The sequence below is a fragment of the Scleropages formosus genome, chromosome 16, assembly GCF_900964775.1.
Source record: "Scleropages formosus chromosome 16, fSclFor1.1, whole genome shotgun sequence".
Classification (NCBI taxonomy): domain Eukaryota; kingdom Metazoa; phylum Chordata; class Actinopteri; order Osteoglossiformes; family Osteoglossidae; genus Scleropages; species Scleropages formosus.
Window position 1 is genome coordinate 12712165 of NC_041821.1, and position 24007 is coordinate 12736171.

The 24007-nt window shown below is 50.7% G+C and overlaps 1 protein-coding gene across 5 annotated transcripts in view; it reads right to left on the reverse strand.

The window, feature by feature from the left end:
- Positions 1-3200: 3200 nt before the first annotated feature.
- The window catches only part of rgs12b (regulator of G protein signaling 12b), a 57064-nt gene continuing 36257 nt past the window's right edge, over positions 3201-24007 (reverse strand). For 2 of the 5 annotated variants that reach the window (XM_029258878.1, XM_029258879.1), the window contains 13 exons: positions 20913-21082; positions 20662-20754; positions 20025-20168; positions 19210-19389; positions 18501-18651; positions 18172-18269; positions 17035-17214; positions 16753-16826; positions 16352-16478; positions 15911-16007; positions 15188-15252; positions 14518-14656; positions 12361-14273 (listed from right to left, as the gene is read on the reverse strand). In XM_029258878.1, the coding sequence (XP_029114711.1) occupies positions 13696-14273; positions 14518-14656; positions 15188-15252; positions 15911-16007; positions 16352-16478; positions 16753-16826; positions 17035-17214; positions 18172-18269; positions 18501-18651; positions 19210-19389; positions 20025-20168; positions 20662-20754; positions 20913-21082 (2096 nt within the window). In that variant the 3' untranslated portion in view covers positions 12361-13695. Of the gene's footprint in view, positions 4202-12360; positions 14274-14517; positions 14657-15187; positions 15253-15910; positions 16008-16351; positions 16479-16752; positions 16827-17034; positions 17215-18171; positions 18270-18500; positions 18652-19209; positions 19390-20024; positions 20169-20661; positions 20755-20912; positions 21083-24007 lie in introns of those variants that run through there. The other 3 variants (XM_029258881.1, XM_029258880.1, XM_018737946.2) reach the window with 3 other exon arrangements.

The window sequence follows — 24007 nt, forward strand, 5'->3', positions numbered from 1 at the left end:
TACTCCCCTCGAGGCGAGACCTTCGGCGAACCCCGGGTGAGGCAAACGCGCCTCCGTGACGTGTCAAGGGTGCGCAGCATTAGAGGCTGGCGGTGACTTCTAGGTAAACAAGTCGTGCGTAGACACAGCGGCGTGATCGGAATCGTAATCTTCGTTAATCGCTGCTGGTGATGAGCATTTGCGGCTTCGCGAGGGCCGTGCAGGATAAACAGGTGACTGGTGGCTCAACTGCCACCTCGCTTGGAATCAAAGCATTGGTCCACAGATATAAAAGCCTCAAATGTCACTATGCTGTCACCTTCCTGCAACATCTTAGCGAACGGTAAATAAATGGTGCGCCGGAGTACGGCGCGGTCCGCGCCGCTCGCTCGTTTCCCCTCCGTTCGTTCTCCGCTCCCGGGCGGAGTTTTCTAGAATCAACAGCAGGATGCGCTCTATGTTTCCGGGGTCAAAAAAACATGTCACAGAATTTTTACTGGAGAAAAAAGGCTGACGGCGATTTCACAGAAAGTCCACACCTTACTGAAAAGCGACTCGGTAATAACAGTCGACAAGTCAGCGCGCCATTCTACATTGCATTTATAATTCATTTTCGCAGTAATATTTAAAGAGGACCGAGGGCTCGCCGTTGTCCTCAACATTCTGACATTTCACGGAGTAGCGAGAAGGAGGGCGAGCGCACAAAGGGCCGAGCGGTCGCGTCAGCGACGGGCTGTCGGTGCGGCACGGCGGCACAGCGCCTGGGTGGTGTGAGAGGACATGGGTTCAAACATCCCTGCTCAGTCTGTCCACGCAGACTGAGGGGGGCTCGAACCCATGTTCTCTCATAGCAGTTTGTATGGTCTGTGTGGGTTTCCTCTGGGTGCTCTGGTCTCCCCCCACACTCCAAAGACATGCTGTTCAGGTTCACCCATTGTGTGTGAGTGACACAAAGGAAGTGTGTTTCACTGACGCATGGATGAGCGACCCAGTGTAAGTTACCCCGGTGAATAAGGTGTGTGGGCTGATAACACTACATAGAGTTTGTCGGAAGACGCTTTGGAGAAAAGCGTCTGCTAAATAAATGTAAATGCGTCTCATGATGCTAGAGGAACAATGTTTGCCTGCAAACTCTACATATGGCCTGTATCACCGGTACTTTCATGTATCTGTGACACTCTGGAGGGAAAGTCTGGCTCATCGGTGAGCTGGTGCTGCTTGTCAGTGTCATAATAAAGTGTCGTCATTTTTAATCCATAATTATTATGTATTTATTTCAGCTCTAAGTAAAGGAATAGTCTTTCTTCGGGTACCAGCAAAGTATGTTATTCCGTGAGATCATTAATGCGGAGCCCGCAGCAGAGATACACGCCCTTCGGCAGAAAGCTCAATTAACTGATTATTAATTGACCAATAACAGCACGGGGTGAAAATAAACTCTACTGGCGTTTATCGATAAAACACCATGTGTGTCATAATTGGTATTGACACGAGTCCGACGCGTTTCTGAGGTCTGCGCATATTTCACACCCCCCCCAACACACACACACACGGTGTGTGTCACGTATTTGCACCTGTGCGAAGACGGTTTTCAGGAGCGCTCGCTCACCTCCTCGGTGGTTTCTCACCGCCTTCAGCGTGCAGAAGAGTTACCAAGACCGATGACAGTATTTATTGTAGTGGTTGATCAAGTAGGAGCGTGCGTGCGTGTATTTCACTGCAAATGAACAAAAGCAACCATCTAATCAATGGCCTATTAATGCACTTGTACTTCATACATTACAACGGATCGATATCCATTACTCACTTTAACCCACAGCCACCTACTCCGCTCCATACGCGCCACACCTTGATATTTTACCCGGCTGAAGGCGCGATAGTGGTGACTCCGGGGATCGGAATTTGCAACCTTTTAAAAATTCAGTTCCCAAAATCGCATTTTGAGCCTGCGGTTGGCCTCCCGTCCTCAATTTGTCAGTGTTTTAGAAAATCAAGTTTTACCTGCTGCTTTGTTGACCAATGAGAGCTTTGTCTCAGTGAAGCACCGGGGGGGGTTTCGGTGCTCATTAATCCAAGAGGTGGGGGGGATCTAATGCACAATGTTATCATCTTCATGGCTGAAACGCACCTTTCAAAAGCGTCGTTTCCAAGCATCGCGCGGCGACGCAAATCAATAGGGGGGTTTGAACGAGGCGCTTTGTTCACTCGGCACTACGGAGAGCCGTAAGGCCACAGCAACACTCTGCAGGCGCCGCTCTGCTGCTCGGTGTCAGGGGTCGTACGCGGAACCGCCCTGCCGGCGCTCTCGCCTTCGGGGAAAGGGTCCAAAGAGCTCGGCCTCACGGAGCTGCTTTGTCGTGAAGAAAAATCGTTGCCCTGCCAGTTCCTCTGAACAGCAGCAAACAACATTTAAAGGTCCCGCGGCGATCGATCAGATCCGCACCACGTCACGGACCCGGTAATCACTCCTGGGTGAAAATGCGGGATATAGACAGAAATAGACAGAAAATGTTGATTTTGACTGCAGCGTCAGATCATTGAAAATTACCCTGCTGCATACAAGGGAAAATCACTGTATGCAGCTTAGCATACAAACATACTGTAACATTGTAAATCTCCTTGGACAATGATATCAGCCACACACACACACACACTGTCTGAAGCCTCTTGTCTTAGGTGGGGTCGCACTGAACTGCAGCCTAACCCGGTAACACAGGGCGTAAGGGTGGAAGGGGAGGGGACACACCCAGGACGGGACGCCAGTCCATCGCAAGGCACCCCAAGCGGGACTCGAACCCCAGACCCACCGGAGAGCAGGACCCGGCCAAACCCCCTCATGATATCAGCTACATGAATATTAATAGCAATAACAGTTTACGGATTTACTTTCTGTATCTGGTATTGAAACATTCATATTTTACCTATTAGAGGAATGTCAATTGCATTTAATGGCTTGACTAGAATGTCACTCATGTTAAACTGAGTTTATATAATTAATTACTATTGAGAATATTCTTTCAGTTTATTTCTTTATTAATTTAACTGTTAGCTTCTCTTGGTACAGGTAAACCAGTCAAGGTTGTTCCAGAGATGCTGAATTTGTCAGCCTCACACACAGGTAATTTACACGTTCAAGAGCAGAAGTGTCTCTATGCAAATGTGTATATTTTTCCCATGAACCAGTTTTGCGATTCAGTGCATGTCCAGATTAATAAGGCGATTATAGTTACATGGATCTCGCTTTAGGGGAAAGGCGGCGTTTAGCGCAGATATGGATCCAAGACGCCCTGCAGCCCAACAGTTATGATTCGACCGCCGGCGGCGGGCGGCTCCGAGAGACAGAAACATCTGGATCAGTGTGATGCGGCTCAGGTCCTTGTACGTGTAGAAGTGTGTAGAAGTGCGACACGTAATAACACACTTCCGAGCGGATCATTCTCAGCTCTGGTCGGGAACGGAGAGCAATAACACGGTTGTGACCCTACGCATATGGAAGGAAGGGTCTGGAACTGCATCGCCCACAGAAACAACACGCATATTATAAGGTGTGCACACCTTCCTGGACTCACTCACATGCTCGCATTCCCGTCGCAGCCATTACTCACAAGGTGAAGCCAGGTGGAAACAAAAGCTGCCAGCGCGGCATTAATAACACGTTAAGTGCTGCTAATCCGGGCATCGTAGCCTTCCTGATGACCCCTACCGTTCCTCTCGGTCCTTTAACAGATTTATAGACACATTACGCAGCATCTGTCCAAATAACAGCAATGAAACTACATTTAAAAGCAGCCCTTTGAGTTACAGCTGCACACTGAGAACATGCAGTGATTTATGTGCACCGGCACTGGGTCGTCTACTGCAATCCATCAGCAGGGGTCCGGCGTCCCTCACACAAAAGTGGCCTTGTGTTTGTTCTTCTCGGCCCTGCCGCCCTCTGCCCAGGCGGCGACCATGGAAGGCAGGTCAGATGTCTCGTACACGGCCGTCCTCACCCTGCCCCGGCAGCCGCGCAGCCCCGATACGGAGCCGCCGAAGCCTCTCTCTGGCTGCTCTTCCGCGACAGAGGCCACCTCCAGCCGAACTCCATCCACATCGATGATCCTGTTGGCGGGCGGAGGCGATTCGCCTCGAGCGTCTGGGAGCGAAGGGGGTCCGCAGGAAAGCGCTCTTTTGTGTGGTTCCGCAGGTGCCTTCCTCCGCTCCCGGGATCTCCTCTCCTTGCCTGAAGACAGAGAGGTCAAGGTGTGGAGTCGGGGTGAGCAGGGTTTCAGCAGACAGACAGCACGTTGACAGAGGACATCAAGAGAACATTTCTAAGAATCTCTGGCTACGTGAGCCAAGAATCGTCAAAGAACACTTCCAAGAGGCATGTCGTTCCAACGGAAGCCAATCAGAAATTAAGGGTCAGAAAGTTCAGACTTCGACATTTTATCGTTTACTCGATGTTTTGGTCCAAAGCGACTTGCAATGATTGTTACCTGGTTTTACCTCACACTTTGACCCCTTGGTGACTGTTGAAGCTAGATACACTGCACTGAAACACATATGTTTGGAGTGTGGGAGGAAACCAGAGCACCAGAAGTAAACCTTCGCAAACACAGGGAGATGATGCTAACGCCACACGGACTGAGCCAGATTCGAACCCACACCCGAACGCATAGCCCAGGCGCTGAAAAGCAACAGCACCGTCTCTACTGAAGACTGTAAGAGCAAGGTAAACCCCCCTCTTTGCTTCTCGTGCATCCCAAGGTTAGGAACCAGCACCGTGCTGGCGAACGTCAGTCGGCGCACCCCTCGGAAACACGTGGAGCAGAATGTAACGAGGTAGAGCCCTGGAGACATGCGAGGCTTTCAGCTCACCTCAGCGTGTTGAGGGCCCTCTGACTGAATCGGGGTGACCTTTACAGGACTTCTTGCTGTCTGCAACATATTCGCCCTCGCAATCAACTAAAGGGGGAGCATTAAACGCGTGCTGTTCAGGTCAATCAATCTGGCCGAGAAAACGGCAAACTTCTCCATGCGAGCGCATCTTGTGTGCTTCCAGATACACCTGGGGAACCCTGCCATAAGTAACGTGCAACATGACGTAACATACGTGTGTATTTTTACACTTTTCCACTGGTCTTGCGTTAGCTGCCGCCCATCTCTGATGTCCAGATCCATAGGGATGGACACTCCCAGTAGGAGACGGTCTTGTTATAGACCACCACATGAACCAGGCTCTACAGTCTCATGATCAGGACGTCTTCCACAGGGGGGCAGCGCGGGTACCTCGACTCGGCAAACATCCAACAGGTTCAACAACTGGCGGCACAGATTTAGCCGGACACTGTGGGAAAAGGTCACGATGATGTGCCCTTCCCTGCGTCAACGAGCACGCGAGCGGTCGCCAAGAGACGACTCGAGCTTGACGGCACCTACCTACCTACCCACCACGGGCGCCAGCCTTTACAGGTCCAGCAGTCGCTGTAAGTGTGTAAGGTTCCGTGTTTCGGGACAGTCGGCGTGGTTCGGGAGCGGAAGCCGTGAATGAAAGAGCGCAGAGATTGACCGGGGAGCTCGGAAGACGGAGCTCTGAATTACACTGCGGCTCGGAGGCACCCGCGAGCACCGCGAGCGCTTTGGGCAGGTCACGCCTGAGCGGTCCTGTCATTAACGCGCACTGCCATCTGCTGGCCGTCCCTGCGCGGCCCGTCGCTCGGCGATCGGGGCCGCCTCGCGGCGCGCTCTCGCTCACACGCTCGCGCGCACCGCCGTCCTGCTCCGAGGATTTCTTTCTCACGGTTGCCTCGACAATGAAGAATCCGTGCCGGCAGACGGGGGCCGCGGCGAAGCCCTTCCCCAGGCGTCCCCGGGGGGTCCCCGGGTGCCATCTGATTCTTACGGATTGAATCGGCGTCCTGCCGTGACCATCAGTCATCCTCCTGTGGGCACACCATCATAACAACATAATAACGTCCCTTCCCCCTAGCGCTTTCGTGCCCACGGAACCCAAAAACCCCCCGCCCTCCCGTTTGCCTCACCAATGAGCGAGCCAAGCGGCTGAATCACGGGTTCCCGCCGCCGTCTCCACCGACGGGCTCTCTCCACGCAGAGGAGGAGTCGCCACAGGGGATCTCTGTGCTCCGTGATGCTTTAATTAAACGCGGTTCTCCGGCCCCTTCGCCGCCGCTTCACCTGCTCACGGTGCCGCGTGTCCAAGGGGGACGATGAGTGCGACGCAGCTAACGGTGCCACGCACGTGACCTCAGGACGGGCTGCGTGTGTGATGTGTGCAGACAGCTGTGGTGCGCTGTTGCGGAGGATGACACAGAGCAGCTGTGCAGTAATGGACAAACCCTGTGCCCCCCGGCGGGTCATATGGTCGCACGTCGGGCCCTGCGGGGCTCCCCCGGCTGGGCGCCGGTCGGACACAGCGACACAAAGTGCTCCGTGAGCTCAAGGAGAAGAAGTGGGGGAGGTGGGGGACGAGCAAGAGCCATCAGGGCCACGAGGGCTCGATGTGCCAATGATAACAAGGGGGGGGGGGGCGGGGCAACCGCGGGACACGACCAGAATAACTGCTCTCACGGGACCCGAGTCCAGACGGGTCCTCAGGCCACACAGCAAGAGGACCTTTCTGAGAACGGGCCACGGAGGTCCTCGACGGGGGAGCGGGGGGTGGGGGGCGGTGTTCCACGGACCACAGATGCGGAAAAACTGGAGCACAGGAACTGATTTATATCTCCAAATATTCAGATTAATGACTCACCATATTTAGGTAGCACCAAACACGGTAATAACCACCATTCCAGTTAAACAACCTAACTGCACCGCTTGCAGTGGATCTTCGGCTGCCGTCTCGCGAGCAGCCGAGCAGAAGGGATTTATTAACGCGGCCCACATCCGTAAAGTTCCCACAGCGATCGCGTTCAAGAAAAGCTGTCGGACGTGCGCTCGTTCGCTTAACGGGAGGAAACGAGGCTCGTTTCCCTCCCGCGGTCCGAGGCTGAACGGAAACATAAGTATCGCGCGTTCCTTTCCACGTCGTCGGTGTCGGAACATTCCGGACACAGATGGAAGCGGTCCGTGCCTCCATAACATGCATCAGGGCATTTTTACGGAGCGCTCTTCTCACACAGTGACACAGAGCGCCGAACAAAGGGACAAGACATACAAAAATAAGATAGCTGACTATTTACTAGAGTAACGCATCATGATCCGGGCGATTTTTAGAGCTATACATGGAGAAGACGTGATTTTCTTCGGAAAATGAACCACCTTGTTTCATACTCAGCACGGTCCTAGAAAGAAGCCTAAATGCTCTGTAATTGATTACCACGTTAATTGATGTGAATAACCGTACGCCTCTCAGCGCCGACACCCAGGCAGGCGACCGAGTGCAGCGGGGTGCGATGGGCTGCGATGGGCTGTGGTGCCGTGTGCCATGAATAATCCCAGCTTTATTCTCTGCTCCCTCGCTCACAGGCCTCCGCGGCACCTCGGCCTTGGCAGCAGAACCGAAAGGCCTCCTTTGCCTCCGTCTCCTTAGAAATAAACACCTGGGCTTCTGAGCGCGCCGGGTGGAGTGCGACGCTCGCGCAATGTCTGCACTGCCCCCTAGCGGCTGCACCGCGTGCGCACCCGCACCCTTTGACGTACCGTACGACCCATAACGCTGAGCCGGGTACGGAGCGGAGGGGCGCGGCGCGTTAACTAGCCGAACTCCGGCGCTCGGGCGCTGGCGGCGCAGCCTGCTTTGTTCCGCTTTTCCCGTCGTCCTGATCGACGAGTTCCGGGCTATCGAACGGGAAAAGTTCTCCGAAGCCGTGTGCCGCGGGGCCCAGCTAACACGCCCAGCCCGCTCCTTGCGCTTCACCCGCCGGGACTGCGCGGGTGAACGTGCAACAAGCGCGTCAGCGGCCACTAGGTGGTGTTCTTGTTAACCGGCTCCAGCCGGGTGGCGTGTGGGATCGCGGCGGGGCGGCAGAGGAGGGGCGGGCAGCTGCCGCGATGTACGGCGCTCGCGCCGCTGCCTCCCGTCACACGGCTTTATTAGGCGAACTCGGTTCGACTGCCCCGGCGGTATGTGGCGCTTGGCAGCGACGGCGATGCGAAAGCGCGCAAACTGTCGAGCCTGAGATCGACTGCAGACGAGACCAATTGTCGGAGGCGCCAAACGTGGCCGAGAGCGGCTCTTGAGGAACGGGGCCGCGGGGGGAACGGGAGCCTGATGGGCGCGAGGGTTGACGGCGGGGAAAGGACGGACCCCGGGGGCGGCCGCGGGTGCATCTCCGAGCGTCCTTGGTGAACTTTTGCGGCGACTCGCAGCGGCACAGTGGGGCAGGCGCACTACGAGCGCTTCTGTTCCGAGCCCATTGCTGAGACACGGCCTTCGTTCCCCCCTACAGCCTTTTGAGCTTCTTCCTCTCCTCGCTCACGCGTCAGCTTCGCGTTCGTCTTCGGCGCCGCGACACCCACATCTAGTCCATATAAGCAAACGTTTGGAGACGGGCAGGGCGACGCGGAGCGACGCCTCCTGCAACATCGACATCCACGTTCGAAAGTAACTACTTTCGCCGCCGAAATAATGAACGCAATAGGAGACCAAATACAATTCATCGCCAACAGGAAATGTGCCGCTTTGAATTGAGAACCGTTATTTAAAATCATTTTCTTCGGTGCAAAGTGATGAACACGGAGAGGGAATGAGCGGTGGTGCTTTCAGCTCAAACTTTTTCTTTCCAAAACCAACAGATCTGTTCAAAGTAAAGACTGGAGAAGAAAGCAATAAGCAACCTCCCCCTCCCCCCCGACCCCCGAACACTCATTAACACCCATGCGGAGTCATCCCGTGTGGGCGGACCGTTTCCATGGCTCCCGGGGAGCTGCGGTCCAAGTCCAGACCCGTCACGCAGGACTAGATTACAGCCCTGCGGGGTCTCCGGGACGGGGATTCCCAAACAGTGACATCCACGTATCCTGTACGATGAACCTTATCATTATGGACAGGAAAAAGAAAAAAAAAAAAAAAAACCCCAAAAAGTACCGCGTCTGAGAGCTTTCCTCTCCCTCCCCTGCGGTCCCATCCGTGACATCGGCTGTACGCATGTGCCCTATTATTGTTTCCTAAGATTATGCTTTTTTCCAAAGCAACTGGCAACCCATTTATTAATCTGGATGTTCTGCTGGATCACTGAGGTGAGCAGCTCGGGATCTGAACAGGTAGCGTCTGCTTGGTCACCGCGTGCTGCTGGGAGCGTGCGGGGGCTGCAGGGCAGACTGGAGCACCCCGACCGTGCGAGGGCTGCCTCCAGCTTCAGAAAAGCCGGTAGAGACGTTGCCTGGTTGATGCCCTTCTGGGCCAACGGAGCGCCCGGTGGGACCACGGCTCCTTAACCCCTTCGTGGTCGGAGCTGTAGAAGTTGCGGACCAGCTACTGGCAGCGCACGGTAGTGACCGGGCGAGTTCCTCAACATCACGAGGAGCTCTTGGTCTAAGGTGCTGCACCTCTTTGTGTGAAACCCAGTGCACAAGCGCTGCTCCAGCGAGTTCCTCGCTCATCTTTGGGTGCCGAGGCCAACTTGCCACTTGTCGATGAATAAAACGGCCTTTGAGAAGTTCGGGAGCAGCGGGCAGCGTGTTAAGGACGGGGAGCCGTAACCTGAAAGTCGTCGGTTCGAGCCCCACTTCCCACTGTTGCTACACAAGCCCTGGTCACGGGACTTACCCCGAATTACTCCCCCCGACACACCAGGCTGTATAAATGAATCAGATACCGTGTTGCTTTTCTTACAACAAATGAATCAAAGTGCCATACGGTAATGTGATCTACTACAGTAAAAGAGCTCTTTTACCCAAGTTCCTCGTGAACGGAGATGGTTCCTTGCAACAGTCCAAGGCACAACAAGTCCCAACGCTCATTCTTAACAGCTCCGGAGGCAATCAAGACACATAACCACGAATACAGTAGGTCCCTTTTACTGCGGAGATGTAACCCTAGCAGGGTGAACCGAACAGGTACGAGGACGTTTCCTCGCCGGCGGGCCAATCGCAGCACCCGCCGTTCTCCCATCCGTACGCACTGTACACGCGGAGCAGTTTGACAGGGATTAAAAACACTCTGCTTGGCTGAGGACCATTCCGTGTACCAGCTCTTAAAAATATTACAAGCACTAAAAAATCAAGTGTTTCAAACACCGTGCCGAAGTTGGCCGAGTGGATGCTTTGGCACAGTTATTGCTTACGCTTAAAAAAGCAGCGCGGTGGTGATTTAACGCTTTAATTAAGTCTTGTGCGGCTTATGCCAGGGTTCTTCACATCTCGCCCCGATGGGCTGATGCGCACGGTGCTTTTCCTCTCACACCGGCAAATAAAAGGTCTCGATGGCATCTGACAAATTGCTCGTGGTTCAACTTATTTCGCAGCGCCGACGTGGCCAGCGGTCTGCGGAGCCGGGGTTCGAGGAGCCTCGTATCCTTACCCTGGTACGTACGAGGGTTTGCCGACACCGGTAGCGACCGCCTCCTAACGAATGTACCCACGCAGCTGTGGCCACGGCCTCCAGCCTCCCGCCGACCCCCCGCTTTCATCTTCTTCTGCCTTCTGCCTTCCGGGACTTTCTTGTTGATTGAGCGCCTTTCAGCGCCCGGCCTCCATTGTACGTCCACGTGCAAAAATGGTCCTTTGATGATTCACCTTTCAAGACGAGGACGCTATATATACACATTTAAATGAAGACAGATGCAGAGCCACGCAAGGCGGAGACGCGCTCTCCTCCGGAGCAGCAGGCTCGGAGGCGTACCGGTGTGTTTCAGGAGCTCTTCTCCGCGTACCTGCCTTTGCGCCATTTGCTGGAGGCGAACACAAGAGGCTCCACACGTACTCTTCCTGCCACAGCTGAGAACACCCTGAGGCCCGTAAGAGAGCGTTTGGCGCACAAAGAGCTGCGAGCACGTGACGCAAGCTCCTGTGCGCTCTCGTCCCAGGGCGCGCGCCAACGTGAGCACCACTGCTGGGAGATGAACCGAAGGAGGAGAAATGCGAAGAAGGGAGAACTTCAGAAGACGGATCGAGGACATCGTTCCAGAGGATCAGCCTGGGCAGGTGGGACACGAAGAGCCCGGAGAGATCCATGTGGGCAGGAAGGCGGTCTCCACGGAATGCCCTCGATTACCTCCCCTCGCTTACGTTCCCAGTAACCCACACGTTACAACCCATTTCACCCAACGGCTGCTGTTCTTGAACCTGAACATTTCACAGTACACATTTCACATTACAACGTTTCACCCCCTTTGGCTGAAGCCTTACAATTAGATAATGCTTGGCTGCTAAACTTTGGCAAAGTAATATAACACACGAACTCGAAGTATCAATACTCAGAATCGTTCCTTTAGCGACTTCAACAGCAACAAAAACGCGATCCTCCCGAGGACCGTTTGCGGAACCCAAGGCATCCGGGTTACTGAGAGACTCTGGCTGCCGATGGTCAGAGGACTGCACCGGTGAAGAAAGGAAGTCGTTTTCACCCGGAGAAGCACAGCCGTTTTGTCTCTGGATGTTCGCGGGAAAGAAACGAGAGCAGAAGCGTAAATGAATAAACGGATGCCAATTAGGGCACTGTTAATGGGTGCCTGTGCACTCTGGGCAAACAGACACAGGTCTTGTTCGCAGAATAGCACTGGCCGTGTATTACAAAGCTGCCCTAACTAGGCATTCAGCACAGCGGCCTCCGTGCATGGCTAATGCGTGTGAACAAAGGGCCAACAGAGTGCCGGAAGGACGTGCTGGCAGGGGACAAAGATGCGGGTGCTTCCTGCAGTCCCCGAAAGCCAACACCCTGCGCTGCGCAGATACGCTCGAAACCCAGGGAACCTCGCGTCTCGCCTCTTAGCGCATTACCGTTCACTCCCTTCCATGGAACTTTCTGTAAGCAGGGACTTGGGTTCGGAGATAAGATGAGGGGCTGCACTTGATTCAACTTCTCAATTAGGCTCATTAGTCAAATAAGCTCAAAGGAGCGTATTCATTCGACACAATTAGAGCAAAGAGACACAAGTAAAAAGAGATGGGATCACTGTGGAGAAGTTCCATGTGAAAGAGCGTGAGGACGAATGGGGATGATGCTGTGAGCCTCACGCACACGGCTGGCTGAGGCTCACGGCACGGCTCCAACAGGTCCGGTGTGGGAGAGGACACGGGTCCTGCACGAGGACGTGGGCAGACCCACTGGGCCTTCTGAGGGAGCGAGGGATGGAATGGCGGGTGAGACATGCACAATGGCCAGTTTTTGCAGATCATGGGACGTACAGAAGAGAGTGACTTGTGATTTCACTTGCAACATTTATTAGATCTGAAACACACAAGTACAGAGTTTATCAGCATAGTTATCTACAAAAGGCATCTACTGAGAACAAGAAGGATCTAGAAAAAAATAGTTTGCAATTCAACAATGGTATTGGTACTCTATTTACTGTATGTACATTATTAGTACATTTCACTCTGCACAGGAATAGAAACAACAAAGATAAATTATTTGAGTTCTCAGGAATATATTACAGGATCACGTACATAAAATAAGAAATCCCATTTATTTACGATCTATGGGCTTGGAGTGAACTTAACACATTTTAGTTTCAGTACATAATGGAATGTAGAGCAGTTTGCAGACATTGTTGAATTGCATTTGACTCGCAGAAGGAACAGGAAAAAGTTTTTAAACAAGACAAAAAAGACAGTGGCTCCTCATCTTACGAACACAACTGGAACTGGAATTCTGTTCGTAATTTGTTTTGTTCGTAACTCCAAGTCACAACCCGTAAAAGGTCTTTTTATGGATCACCAACATTCACAAACACCAGACGCAAGCTGTAAACACTGGAGAAGTGAGCTGAACTTTTTTGACCCCACACTTTTTTTTTTTTTTTTAGTGTTTGGGTGAGTTTTACTGGCACCTGTGAGCTGAGTGCGTGAATATGGGTCTGCTTTGACTCCGCAAGAACCAGGTATTTTAGGAGCGTACTCATTTGACACAATTTTAGAAAATGCAATTATAATAAATAAATACATCAGGAAGTGTTTGCATCTTCAGAAATGTGTAACACGAGGAGCCAGTGTACCAGAATGTAGATCAATCGTGTTTAAAGGAAGTGACATTGTCATCAAAGTTGACAGTCATGGGAAACTTCAGAAAAACATGAGCACAAGCCTTTGAACGATGAGGTCCAGCTTTTTTCCTGCCATTTGGGTGCTGTGGCACCCCGGAGAGGGTTCTCCTGGGTCTACGTGCACCCTATCAAGATACCGATACGCCGGCTACGTACAAAGGACAAAAGGACAAAGGCCAGTCGCAGCTTCTTGTTACCCCGGGTCACCTGTTCCCGGAGCTTTTTCACGAACAGGCACAGGGAATTAAGCACGGTGACTCCAGGGCCACTTCTCAGAAGGTGTCTGCAGGAGCTCAGTTGACGCCACACTGACCACTATGTCTGCCACAGGTTCACACTGCCTCATACTTCTCTTTTACTATACCGCTGATGTTTTTCACTCATCATTAAATGGAAAACAATCTGGTTGAGTCAGCTGTAGTTAGTGGACAAAAATATATGAAAATGAATGAGAGAAGTCTTTGTTTGCTCAGTGTAAAGTGCATGTAAGTAAGTGTGAAGGGCTGTAAGAGTTGGCACCGCCCCTCAAGGTGAACGGAATCCATGGCAATGCACTCGGCACACAGAGAGGTCACACTCCGGAAATACCTGAGCTGGACCGCACATCCACATAGCTTCCCTCAGTGTTGTGGCAGGGTGACTGGGACGTCAAGCTGGCTTCCAGGACCCTGCCCTGCTGAGAAGTGGACTTGAGGGTGGGGGGCAGGAGAGTGCTGTTAGGACTGTTGATGTCCCCTTCTCCGACCAGAGTCAAGTCCGCTACATTGTCATCGTCCACTGTCCGGACAGCAGTTTCACCGCACCAGGAGGAGTCCGCAGCATAGGGGACAGGGGGGAGGGGTGTGGTGAAAGGTGGCTTGGCTCGGCTGCCACCGGGGGGCAGGAGGGCCCGCCGGTTGGCCAGAGGCTCCTTGGTATCACTGCCGGTGAGCGTGGAGTCCAGGCTCTGGGACTGGTGGCTGGCACTGAGGGCGGAGCGATGAGCACGGCCAGGGCCACCTCCGTTCTCCTGGGCGTGCTGCGGTGTGGAGCAGGCGGGTTCGGGTGCCAGCCTCAGGAAGTCCGGCAGCACCAGGTCCTCCTTGTTCAGAAGGCCCCGCTGGTCGTCGGCCCGGTTGCTCTGAGCTTTGGATATGAGCTCAAAGAACTCTGTGGGACACGGAGACCACGGCCGCTGTGAGAAACCAGCCTCAGCCCCTAGCTCTGCCCAGAGGAAGGGCACAAGGGCACACGACACTAACTGGTGACACACGTGGACACTAGTGTCCGAATTAAAGTGCATTAGTAGAGTCAAATTAGTTCCTGTGCAGCTAGGACTTGTACGAGACAGAGGTTAGTGAGACGGAAAGCAAAGCTTCACTTGTGTCAACGTGAGTGACAGAGGGAGGTTTACCTTCAGCTTCATCTATATTAATCTTTTTCTGCTTTCTCTTTTCCACTTTCTCAACTGATTCGTCGTGTCTGACTTGGCGCGCCTCCCGGGCCGCCTTGCCGTTTTCCCCTCTGGCTCTCCCTGCTGATTTCTCATCCCCCTGGATGGCAACAATGAGAATGCACCAAGGTGAGGGGCCAGGCAGGCGGGTTACCAGAATGTGAGAAACACCGGTGTCGGAGCCCGGCAACAACGTTAACCACCATGGAGGGTGAGCCCGCACCTGCTCTCAAAGCAAACCTTGTTCCAGCGTGCCCCCCAAACCGAGACCAAGAGTCACCGTGAGCATCCTAAGCGCTTCCCAAGCTATGCTCATGAGCTCTACCTAGTGAAGAAAGTCCTCCGGCATGGAGGAGTCTCTCTAAACCTTCAGGGAGTGTTTAGAGCGGGGCCGCAGGTCCCCGGGTTCGGACAGGACAGGGTTAAAAGGCAGCCACACAGCCAGCCCAGGAGCTCGACGCTGCCGCAGGGGAGAGGTGCCGCGCAACAGTGTAGCCATGCAAGGGAACGCAGCGCACATGGAGGAGGCCACACAGTAGAGGCAACGTGCTCTTTCAACAGCAGACCTTGTGTCTCTAGCAGGCAGAAATCGTACAAACATCCCCCACCGCAACAAAACAAAAATCCTTACTGTGGATGGACCTCCGGGCATCACGGGTGCAGTGTGGCCTTTTGGAGAAACAAGTTTCTGTTTATCTGCAGTGAAAGAACAAAAAAGAAAACGCTGCATGTTAAAGTTACGCACCAATAATAGCACTTGAGTGCACTGGAAAGTGTGTTTATTGGCAGAAATGTGACCGTGACCATTACAGTAGGTACTGAGGCGTTGGAATTCCGAGAAAAAAGACAACAATCGGGCGCCTGCAGCAGACTGGAGCCAGCTGATGCGTGTGCATAATGTCCGGTCATGGGTCTCTCTTCTCAAGGCGACGCAGAAAGCAGCAGCATCGCCTCCAGCGCACACATGACATGCTGACATGGTTTGTCGTTTAATGTTTGGAAAGGGGCGGTCTGCAGCTTCCCTAAGCAGCACCGGTAGGTCATTTATCATCTTCTTCTCACTCCATCAATACACACTGGTGAAGGACAGCCTCTGCTGATACTCAGTGCTCTAACTGGGGAAATTACTCCTACAGGCACCTCACACATGGGCAGACTGACAGCAAACATGGTGTTTGTTTCGTGAGTGAGTTGACCCATTAGCTGTGCACTCCTCAGTGATGCAGCAGAACAAAACTGCCTTCCACAGCATCTTAAATCAGAGGGATCCCACCTGGGAAGTATGCTAAGAGGGCTTTAACACACAAATGTGCGGAAATCCAAGCTGTAGCTAAGATGTTATGTGGTTTCTTACCTTTGCCTGTGGTGTGATCTGCAACATCCAACACAACCCTCAGGCCATCCAGGTTGGAGATGGGCAAACCAAGGTCCAGGGGATCTTTCTCCCCACTCTACAAGGGGCAACAGAGCACATTAACCATAGACGGTGAGGACTGTTCTGCACAGCATAACAACAAAGCAAGAAGGGGCTACATTGGCTGGATGTATGAAGCAGGGACAAGCATTGCTACAGATGGAAGGGTAACATATTTTAAGCACATAGTCACATTTTTTTAATCAGCTCTCCTCTACAGCTGTCTAATCAGAGTCAATCTGAGTCACGATGAAGTAAGGATGCAAAAGAGACGACACAGGGAGAACAGTATGCTAGATCACTTTAAAAACAGGACCCAAAGCCAGTTACAGGCTACACTTCTTTAAAGTCAAATGACACATCAACCAACCAAGCACTTACAATTTTGGCCACCAGGTCATTCAAGTGAAGGCCATACTTGGCGACAACGGGGCGCAGAACTTCCGTAACGGGTTTGGTGGGTTTAGCTTTGAGTCCGACAGATCGATTAATGGGCACAAGGTCCAATCTGAGCATAACAGTGGGGAAAAAAGCGTTACTGAAAACAATCAGCTTGGTTAGCACATCTGGGCTCTTGTCCTGCTATGATAAGCACTTACGATAAAACAATTTCCCTCCATTCGTCAACTGTTCACAATGATAAAAAGAGCCACTTACAACAAGTTATTAAATATAATTAAAACATATTTCTCCACAAGACATCGTTTAGACCCCACTGAAACAGAGTCTAACCCTCAATCACCACTATCAGCTCTGGTCTTTTTAAGCAATAATTCATTTACCTGAACAAAGTGCGTTTTTCCAACCTTAGGTCCCGTGAGCTCAGAGTCATGCAGTCTTGGTCCAAGACCAGAGGCTTTAAAAGATGGAAAAAAGGCAAAAAGTCTCTTTACTTGCTGTGAGGTAATAATTAGCAACCAAAACATACTGGGTGGGTATCAAAAGCAATATAATGAAAGACCGCAGAGTGGTACTTTGTCTTTTGAACGACACACTCAAATGTTCACAATCACGCAAAAAGCCACTGTGGCCATTACACAACAGTGTCCACGGTGGGCAGGCACCTTCTCTCCCCCGACCAAGAAGAGGTCCACAGCAGCCAGGTTGATAGACAGCTTCTCACACAGACCCATGAGCACCTCCCTGACAGACACTCCGGGGCGGACAGGCACGTTGCAGCAGGTGCCGTCGGGAAGGTTCACGGTGCATTGCCTCTGGGACGTCGAGTTTCTGGAGGCGTCGCCCTGGGAAGCATAGGAAAATGTCACACTGGGGAACGAGGAAGATATCACTGAAACCCCTGCGCTTCAAAGCCTCCTCAACCTAAACATCCACTATGAAGCAAAACTTGCCTGGTCTACCACATGACACTGTCACTGGTCCCAGGGTCAGATCAGGGCATTAGTTCAATTCAGTTTATGGACTTGACAATTTACCACAAAGAAACAAAACTTGACATAGATTTAACGGATGCTGGTGAATGTTCTCCTGTTATTCCCGTTTCTCATTTTCCAAAAACATGTCTGATCGAGTGAGAGCATCGTGCTTGGCTACTGCACTGCATGGAATATATTTTTACTGTAAAGCTTAGAGAAAACAAAAATAAGTAAAAGGGGAAAAATGACCCACGTTAACAAGGTTTATGTGAGACAGTGATGTTAAACTGTAGAAGCACAACCTAATTAATGATTTAAGTTTTCATTGTAACAATTGTTATTACTACTTAGTATCTGGCTTCCTATTGAGTTATTGAACTATATTTTTAGCCATTTATAGAGCTAAGTAACTGATACTGCAATACAGGATAAGTACCTTGCTCAAGGGTACTACAGCAGGTGGTGGGATTCCAAATGAGGTCCTTCGAATGCAAACTGACAGCTCTATCCACTGTGCTACCGACTGTCTCCAGTTTTCACGTCCAGTTCCAGGTTCATTGTTTTCAAGAACTTAAGTGTCATAATATGAACCTACAGATTCATAACTGACCTTTAAGTAAATACAGTAAATGTATAAACACTATTATAATGGGACTAACGTAGCATGTAAAGGAATGTGTTAAAATGATGTTCTGAAGCAACAAAGGACAAAAAAAGGCAAATGTACTAAATTTAATGCACATTGTGACAATTTACATACAGGTATGTATTAATGTACTATGTGTGGGGATGTGGCCGTGTCTCAGGCAACTCCACTTCACTGACCTCAGTCTTCCCCCCTGCGTTAGGGGTGCCCAGTTCCACGCTTGCACCGGAGGACAAAGAGCCCTGTGATTCCCGCCTTCCATTGCTTCCGGAAAAATCTGTGAAAGGAGAGCACCCAGTGACACAGCAGGTCAGAGCACAACAGTAGCCTGACCAGAAGGCTCAGTGCCCAAAAACACCCTGAGGGACACCCAGGGACGGAGTGGGCCCGGAGCCCCGTAACTGCATAAACATCTCATTCAGAGAGGTGTCAGAGCTCCCCTTTCTCTTCTGCACACACATGCCAGACATAGAGTGTTTTCCATGAATCTGTAATATTCTCCACTCACTGTAGCTGAAGTCTCCCAGGTCTCTTTTCTTGGGGCCCTTTCCAAAGCTCCTGTTCCGGGACCAAGAGAAAAAACTCCCTTTCTTCTTATCTCCGTGGTCATCTCTGCTGTCGTCGTTCAACGAGCGGCCGGATTTGGACTTCTTGTCATCCTGCGGACACCCGCTAGCAGATTAACTAATGCTCTTCAGTGGATTAAACAAGGCAGCTGCACCTCTGCTGAATTTCCCGCTGAAGCTCAACACATTTTCCTGTGCATCCTCCTGCCTCCTCTTCACCCCGAGCTGAGATACTCGGGGCCAGTGTAAGGCCAGGATGGAAAAACCTTACCACCCAGCGGCTTACTTTGATTATGATTCATCACTTAATAGTTTAATTGCAGAGGTAAATTGGAAAAGAGCTGTCTTCCCCAAATTTCCAAATTCAAATCAACAGCTTTATCGAGTGTCACTCAACAACCTGCCAACAAGTGTTCACAAGGGTAGGAATGTCAAACCCTATTTGTTCCGAGTTGTGATCATACTGGTTTTCATGCCAACTCATTTCCGTGGCTTAAAAAGGCCAATTACTTGTTCATGTGTTTCTCCAAAACACTGTAGAGGAACAAGATTCAGTTCCCAGAAAATCAAGTGCAAACGTCAGAAGCAAAATAAAGAACTGGCCGATTCTACTAACGCGAGTCCACCTTCCTCTACAAGTAGATGCAGTACCTTCTTGGGTGTGGAGAGGTTGGAGCGGTCAGAGCTGGTGCTGTGCTTTGACGTGGGGCTGCTGGGGACCTGCTGCGGGTCTGGAAGGGAACGTCCTTCCACTTCGGCCAGCATGCACTCCTGGTACAGGAAGGACTTGAGGAAGCGGGTGTAGCTGTCAAACTTCATGAGGTTGAAGATCTAAGGAAAGGTGTTAAAAGGTCCGGCGTAAATCATGTTTTCACTAAAAACCAAGCAGCATGTCAGTAATGTTGTTTTTCTTTGTAAAATTACTTCAAACTACACGTAATTTTTCACAACGCACTTTCCTATCAGGTTACGCCCCTGACTCTGATCAAAGCGAGGTCGAGATAAATGATGCTCGAGCTGGGAGGGAACGATATCACTGGATTTTCCAAATCCAAGACAGTTAAAGGAAGAGATGTTGAAAAAAACAACGCGCTTGTTCTTTCTCTAGCCTCATAAGGTGCTATCTTTTAATGAAACAAATGCCATGACAAGAAATATGTACAATTTTAGCAGTCTTGGGTTGTGGTCCTGACCACGGTACCTAGAGCAGTGTCACAAGGCATCTGTGCCGCATTTAACACCAGCACATGGGCTTTCATTGCTACACGCACTCCGCTGATCTATTATTATTCCTGACACCTTCCTCTCTCTCCTCCTCCATCCTGATGAAGAACAGCATTTATGTAAGCATGGTTTGGAAGAGCCGCACACAATCGCACAGACATGTCTTCTGCTGAGAATGGCTGCCAGCGAATCTGGCAGACTTGAGCACTTGTCCTGGGCACAACCCCCACGCCGCTACGCACCTGCAGCTGCTGCTCCTTGAACATGTCCGGCCGTGGGGCATTGAGGATGTCGTCCGCCAGCTGAGCCTGGCTGTCGATGTTGACAGGCGTGGTGGCTTTGCTGGACAGGAAGCTATTATAGATCTCACGGGCCCGCTGGGACAACTGAGGGGAGTGAGGACAAGGGCAAAGATGTCATCGCTGCTGGTCCAGCACAGAGATAAGATTTTGCTTATTTCAACATTCAGAATGTCAAATCTATCTTTACATCTTCTTTCATTTAAATGTTTTTTTTTTTGTTCTATTATTTTTTCTTATTATTCATTTAGCTACTGTTTTTTCAGTAAAGGCAGCTTACAACATTAAGCTACACACCAGAATTTAGCTACTTATACAGGAGGGTAACCTTTTCTGGAAAAATTCTGGATAATTACCTTGGTTGAGGGTACTACATTAAGAGGTGGGATTCAAACCTATATCCTTTGAGCAGAAAGCTATACCTCTAACCACTATGCTATCTCCTGGACCTTCTTCAACCGTAACGACAACATGAATGTCAACTTTACCGTACATCCTAATACTGGATACGATTTTAGAACAAAGTGTAACTGCAATCAGAATGTTGCTTCACTTAATGATGTATATTCCAAAAACATACCTGTTTCTTATCGTTTTCAGGCACATGGCTGAAGAACTCACAGGCCTGCCAGAACAAGATATTTTCCTCACTGAACTCCTTTTTCAGAAATTCCTACGGAAACAAAGCAGGAGATTCGATCAGGCCTGTTTCTGACCCAGCGAATGGCCGTCTGGATAGGGTTGCGGGAGAAGTGGGTCAAAGCCACCGCCAACAGATGACCAATGAGCAGCCAGGCGGTAGGGACTTTAGGGAGGCAGGGCGATACTCACGGAGAAATAGCGGACGCCCACGGGGTCCTGTAGCAGGCGCTCAAAGCAGACGGCCCAGCTGGCGACTCGGCGCTCCGTGTGCCGCCGGTGGCTTTGCACGCTGGGTAGGCTGGTGTTGCTGCTGAGGCTGTTCTCACTGCCACAGCCCTTCAGATCCACACCGGTCAGCTCTGCAACACACACGCAGCCTGCTCAGCACAAACCCTTCCACGGTGCTGCTGTCAAGCTCAAGCCGTAGTGCTGTGCCCCTGCGCTTCACATTGTGAAGGTAACGGTGTCAAATTTACAAACCATGTGTAGCTACAAATAAGCTGAGCTGCATTTCTTACTCGTGTGAAACGTGATGAGCAGAGGAATCATTGAGGCCTTCAACGCCACCTAAATACAGGCTGAGGTGTCCGAAAAGGCTGCTAACTGCTCAGGTAGATCAGGGGAAGCTCTGCGACACCCATATCCCCCACTGATACATGGCTTGAAGACAGTATCTGCCACTGAACTCCGGTCTGATCCATGTAGTGCACCTGTGAGTCGCGATGTGTACAAAGGTAGAGTACCAGTGTAAAGCATGAACTGACTTGCTGGAAACTAGTTTTTCCTCACACGGTTTTTGATTATCAAGTCTGATCGGGGACGAGCCGTCACGTCTTCTCAGCTCTTCTGTAGCAATTCCCGCAGATGTAGGACACTTGCGGATTGCTGTGCTTTCCTTCTTCTTTCCAGTTTGTCCCATGCAATATTTCACAGGTTGCTCGTATGAACTCAAACTTTTGACTTGTACTGTACCAATGCACAGGCACACTAATTTACACTTAAAAGTGGGTCTTATTCAACATACAAACAGTTAAGATGATACGCACACAAAGCACTCTGCTGCTACAACCTCCTTCTGGTTATTACTGAATTTAACACAGATATTCACATTATGCTCTCACTGCAACTACCACCACGTCCTTGTGCTCTGACACCACTGAAAATAGCATTTTAAATTAATTTTAAAAGCTTCAAGTGTCTGCAAAGTTCACTGATTGCACAAAAGCGAAATTAGCATTCAAATCCAGAGCCTTCCATGTTTCCGTGTTAAAACGTCTTGCAGGATCTCCCTGTTACATAACCGCCATTACACAGCACAGTAAAAACACACTGTAAAGCTACATTAGCTCTTCAAAACAGCATCCCAGCGCTGTGAGACTGCTGTGCTTACCTGGGTACAGCTGGTAGGACCCTGTGTGCCACTTGGCCAAGTACTTCAGGCTAACAGGAATCCATGTCCCTGGATCCATCCCCAGCCCATCAAAGGGGGGACAGGACACCCTTGGGGGCTGCTGGGTCTGTACAGCAGCTCATGGTGGGCGAGGTGGCACCGTGCAAAGGAACATCTACACTTTCCTGGCCTCTGGCAGAAAATGGATATGCCTGGAAAGCACAAAGCCTCCGAACGCCACTCATAAATTATGGAGGGCGGAGGGAGGAGGAACTATAGGGGCTTTTTGCAAAGGGGGCCTGCAATATTAATGAGCTGCTGCTCAAACCACAGATAATGTCCTGAGGGCTACGCCAGACAGCGGCCTTCATCTGGACAACTGGCAGTGGATTATTGCCAGCGGTTTTGCCTTTGGAAAAGTGACCCCAGAGATGAGGGATAAGCTCTCCTCGTGTCCAGCCGAGCAGCATATGGGGGTAGGTATAGGTGTGATGGCAAACTAAGCAAGGTTCCAAGAATACACCGTGAAACCAAGAGTTGTGGTCCATGCCCCGCACGTCCACGACCTCCCTGAGACGCTGATGGAACTCCTCATTCCATATTCTTTTCGGCACAATGCAGAGTGACATCTGCATTCGGCAAAATTCAAGAGCAGAGATTCTCATCCCAGGTCCTGACAGGCAGCAGTGGACGGAACGCGTTCAGCCTAATTGATCTATCTATCTATATAGAGATTTATTAATTCATTCACTGAGCTGATGCTTTTCTCCAAAGCACTATATGACATTAAGGCAACTTACAGTGATTTACCTATTTAAAACAGTTGGGTAAATTTTACCGAACCACTTCAGGGTTAAGTACCCCGAACAACGTTTCTACGCCAAAGGCTGAGATTTGAACCTGGTTCCTTTGAGTGCAAGATGGCAACTAGCTGCCTCCCCTGGCTGCTACTCTAAGTGCAGTACTTAAGTACAGTGAACGACTGGTGCCTAGTCTACGGTGTACCCTACCAAGCCATGTGCCTCGTGCCTTTGCAATAGGCTCCGGACCACCACGACTGGCAAGACTTAGGCAAGCGGATACTGGGTGAGAGTGAGTGAGAGTCCTCTTAATCTAACTTCTTTTTTTTTTTTTTTTTTAAGATTCACTTTTCTGACAGCTTTCCTATAAGTAGTGAATTTTATAAACAACTGAAAAAGAAGTGGAATGTGGATAAAGGTTGCTGAAAGTGGCCAAAAATATACACCACCATGACTTTCACGTTTTTTTTCGTGTTTTCAGTTTCATTTTGTAGTAATGACTACGACTCCTCTTAAATGACAACAGAATCGTCCCTGAACGACAAAGATGTCACGGAAACCCTTCCGTCAGGAAATGGAAGTAGCTATAATTAAAAATTTTGGGAATGGAAAAATAGTCATGACTCTGGCATGTGTTTCTTGGCAGAAGAGTTGGCAATGAGAACATTTGTTTATTAATGATAAATTAATACAGAAACGCAGCACAGTTTACATTTATTTGGCCGACCCTTTTCTCCAAAGTAACTACCAGCACTAAGCTACTTACCTACATCATCTAACCCATTCATCCAGATAGGTAACTTTTACTGCAGGAATGTATGGCAAGTACCCTGCTCAAAAGGACTACAGCAGGAGATGAGTGGTACCTGTGTGGTTCCCACCATATTGATGAGACGCATACGTTATCTGACCTGGTGTCAGGAGCGAGGGCTTACTGTATTCCCTCTCAGTCCTGAACTGTTAGGGTTTCCAAGAGAACTTGAGAATGTGCACATGCTGCGCTCTTCAAGAAGCACAGGTGGTAATCGCCGATATATTGATAATACACATTTTTTCGGCCGGACCAAAGCGATCCCACAAACCCAAGCCGTCCT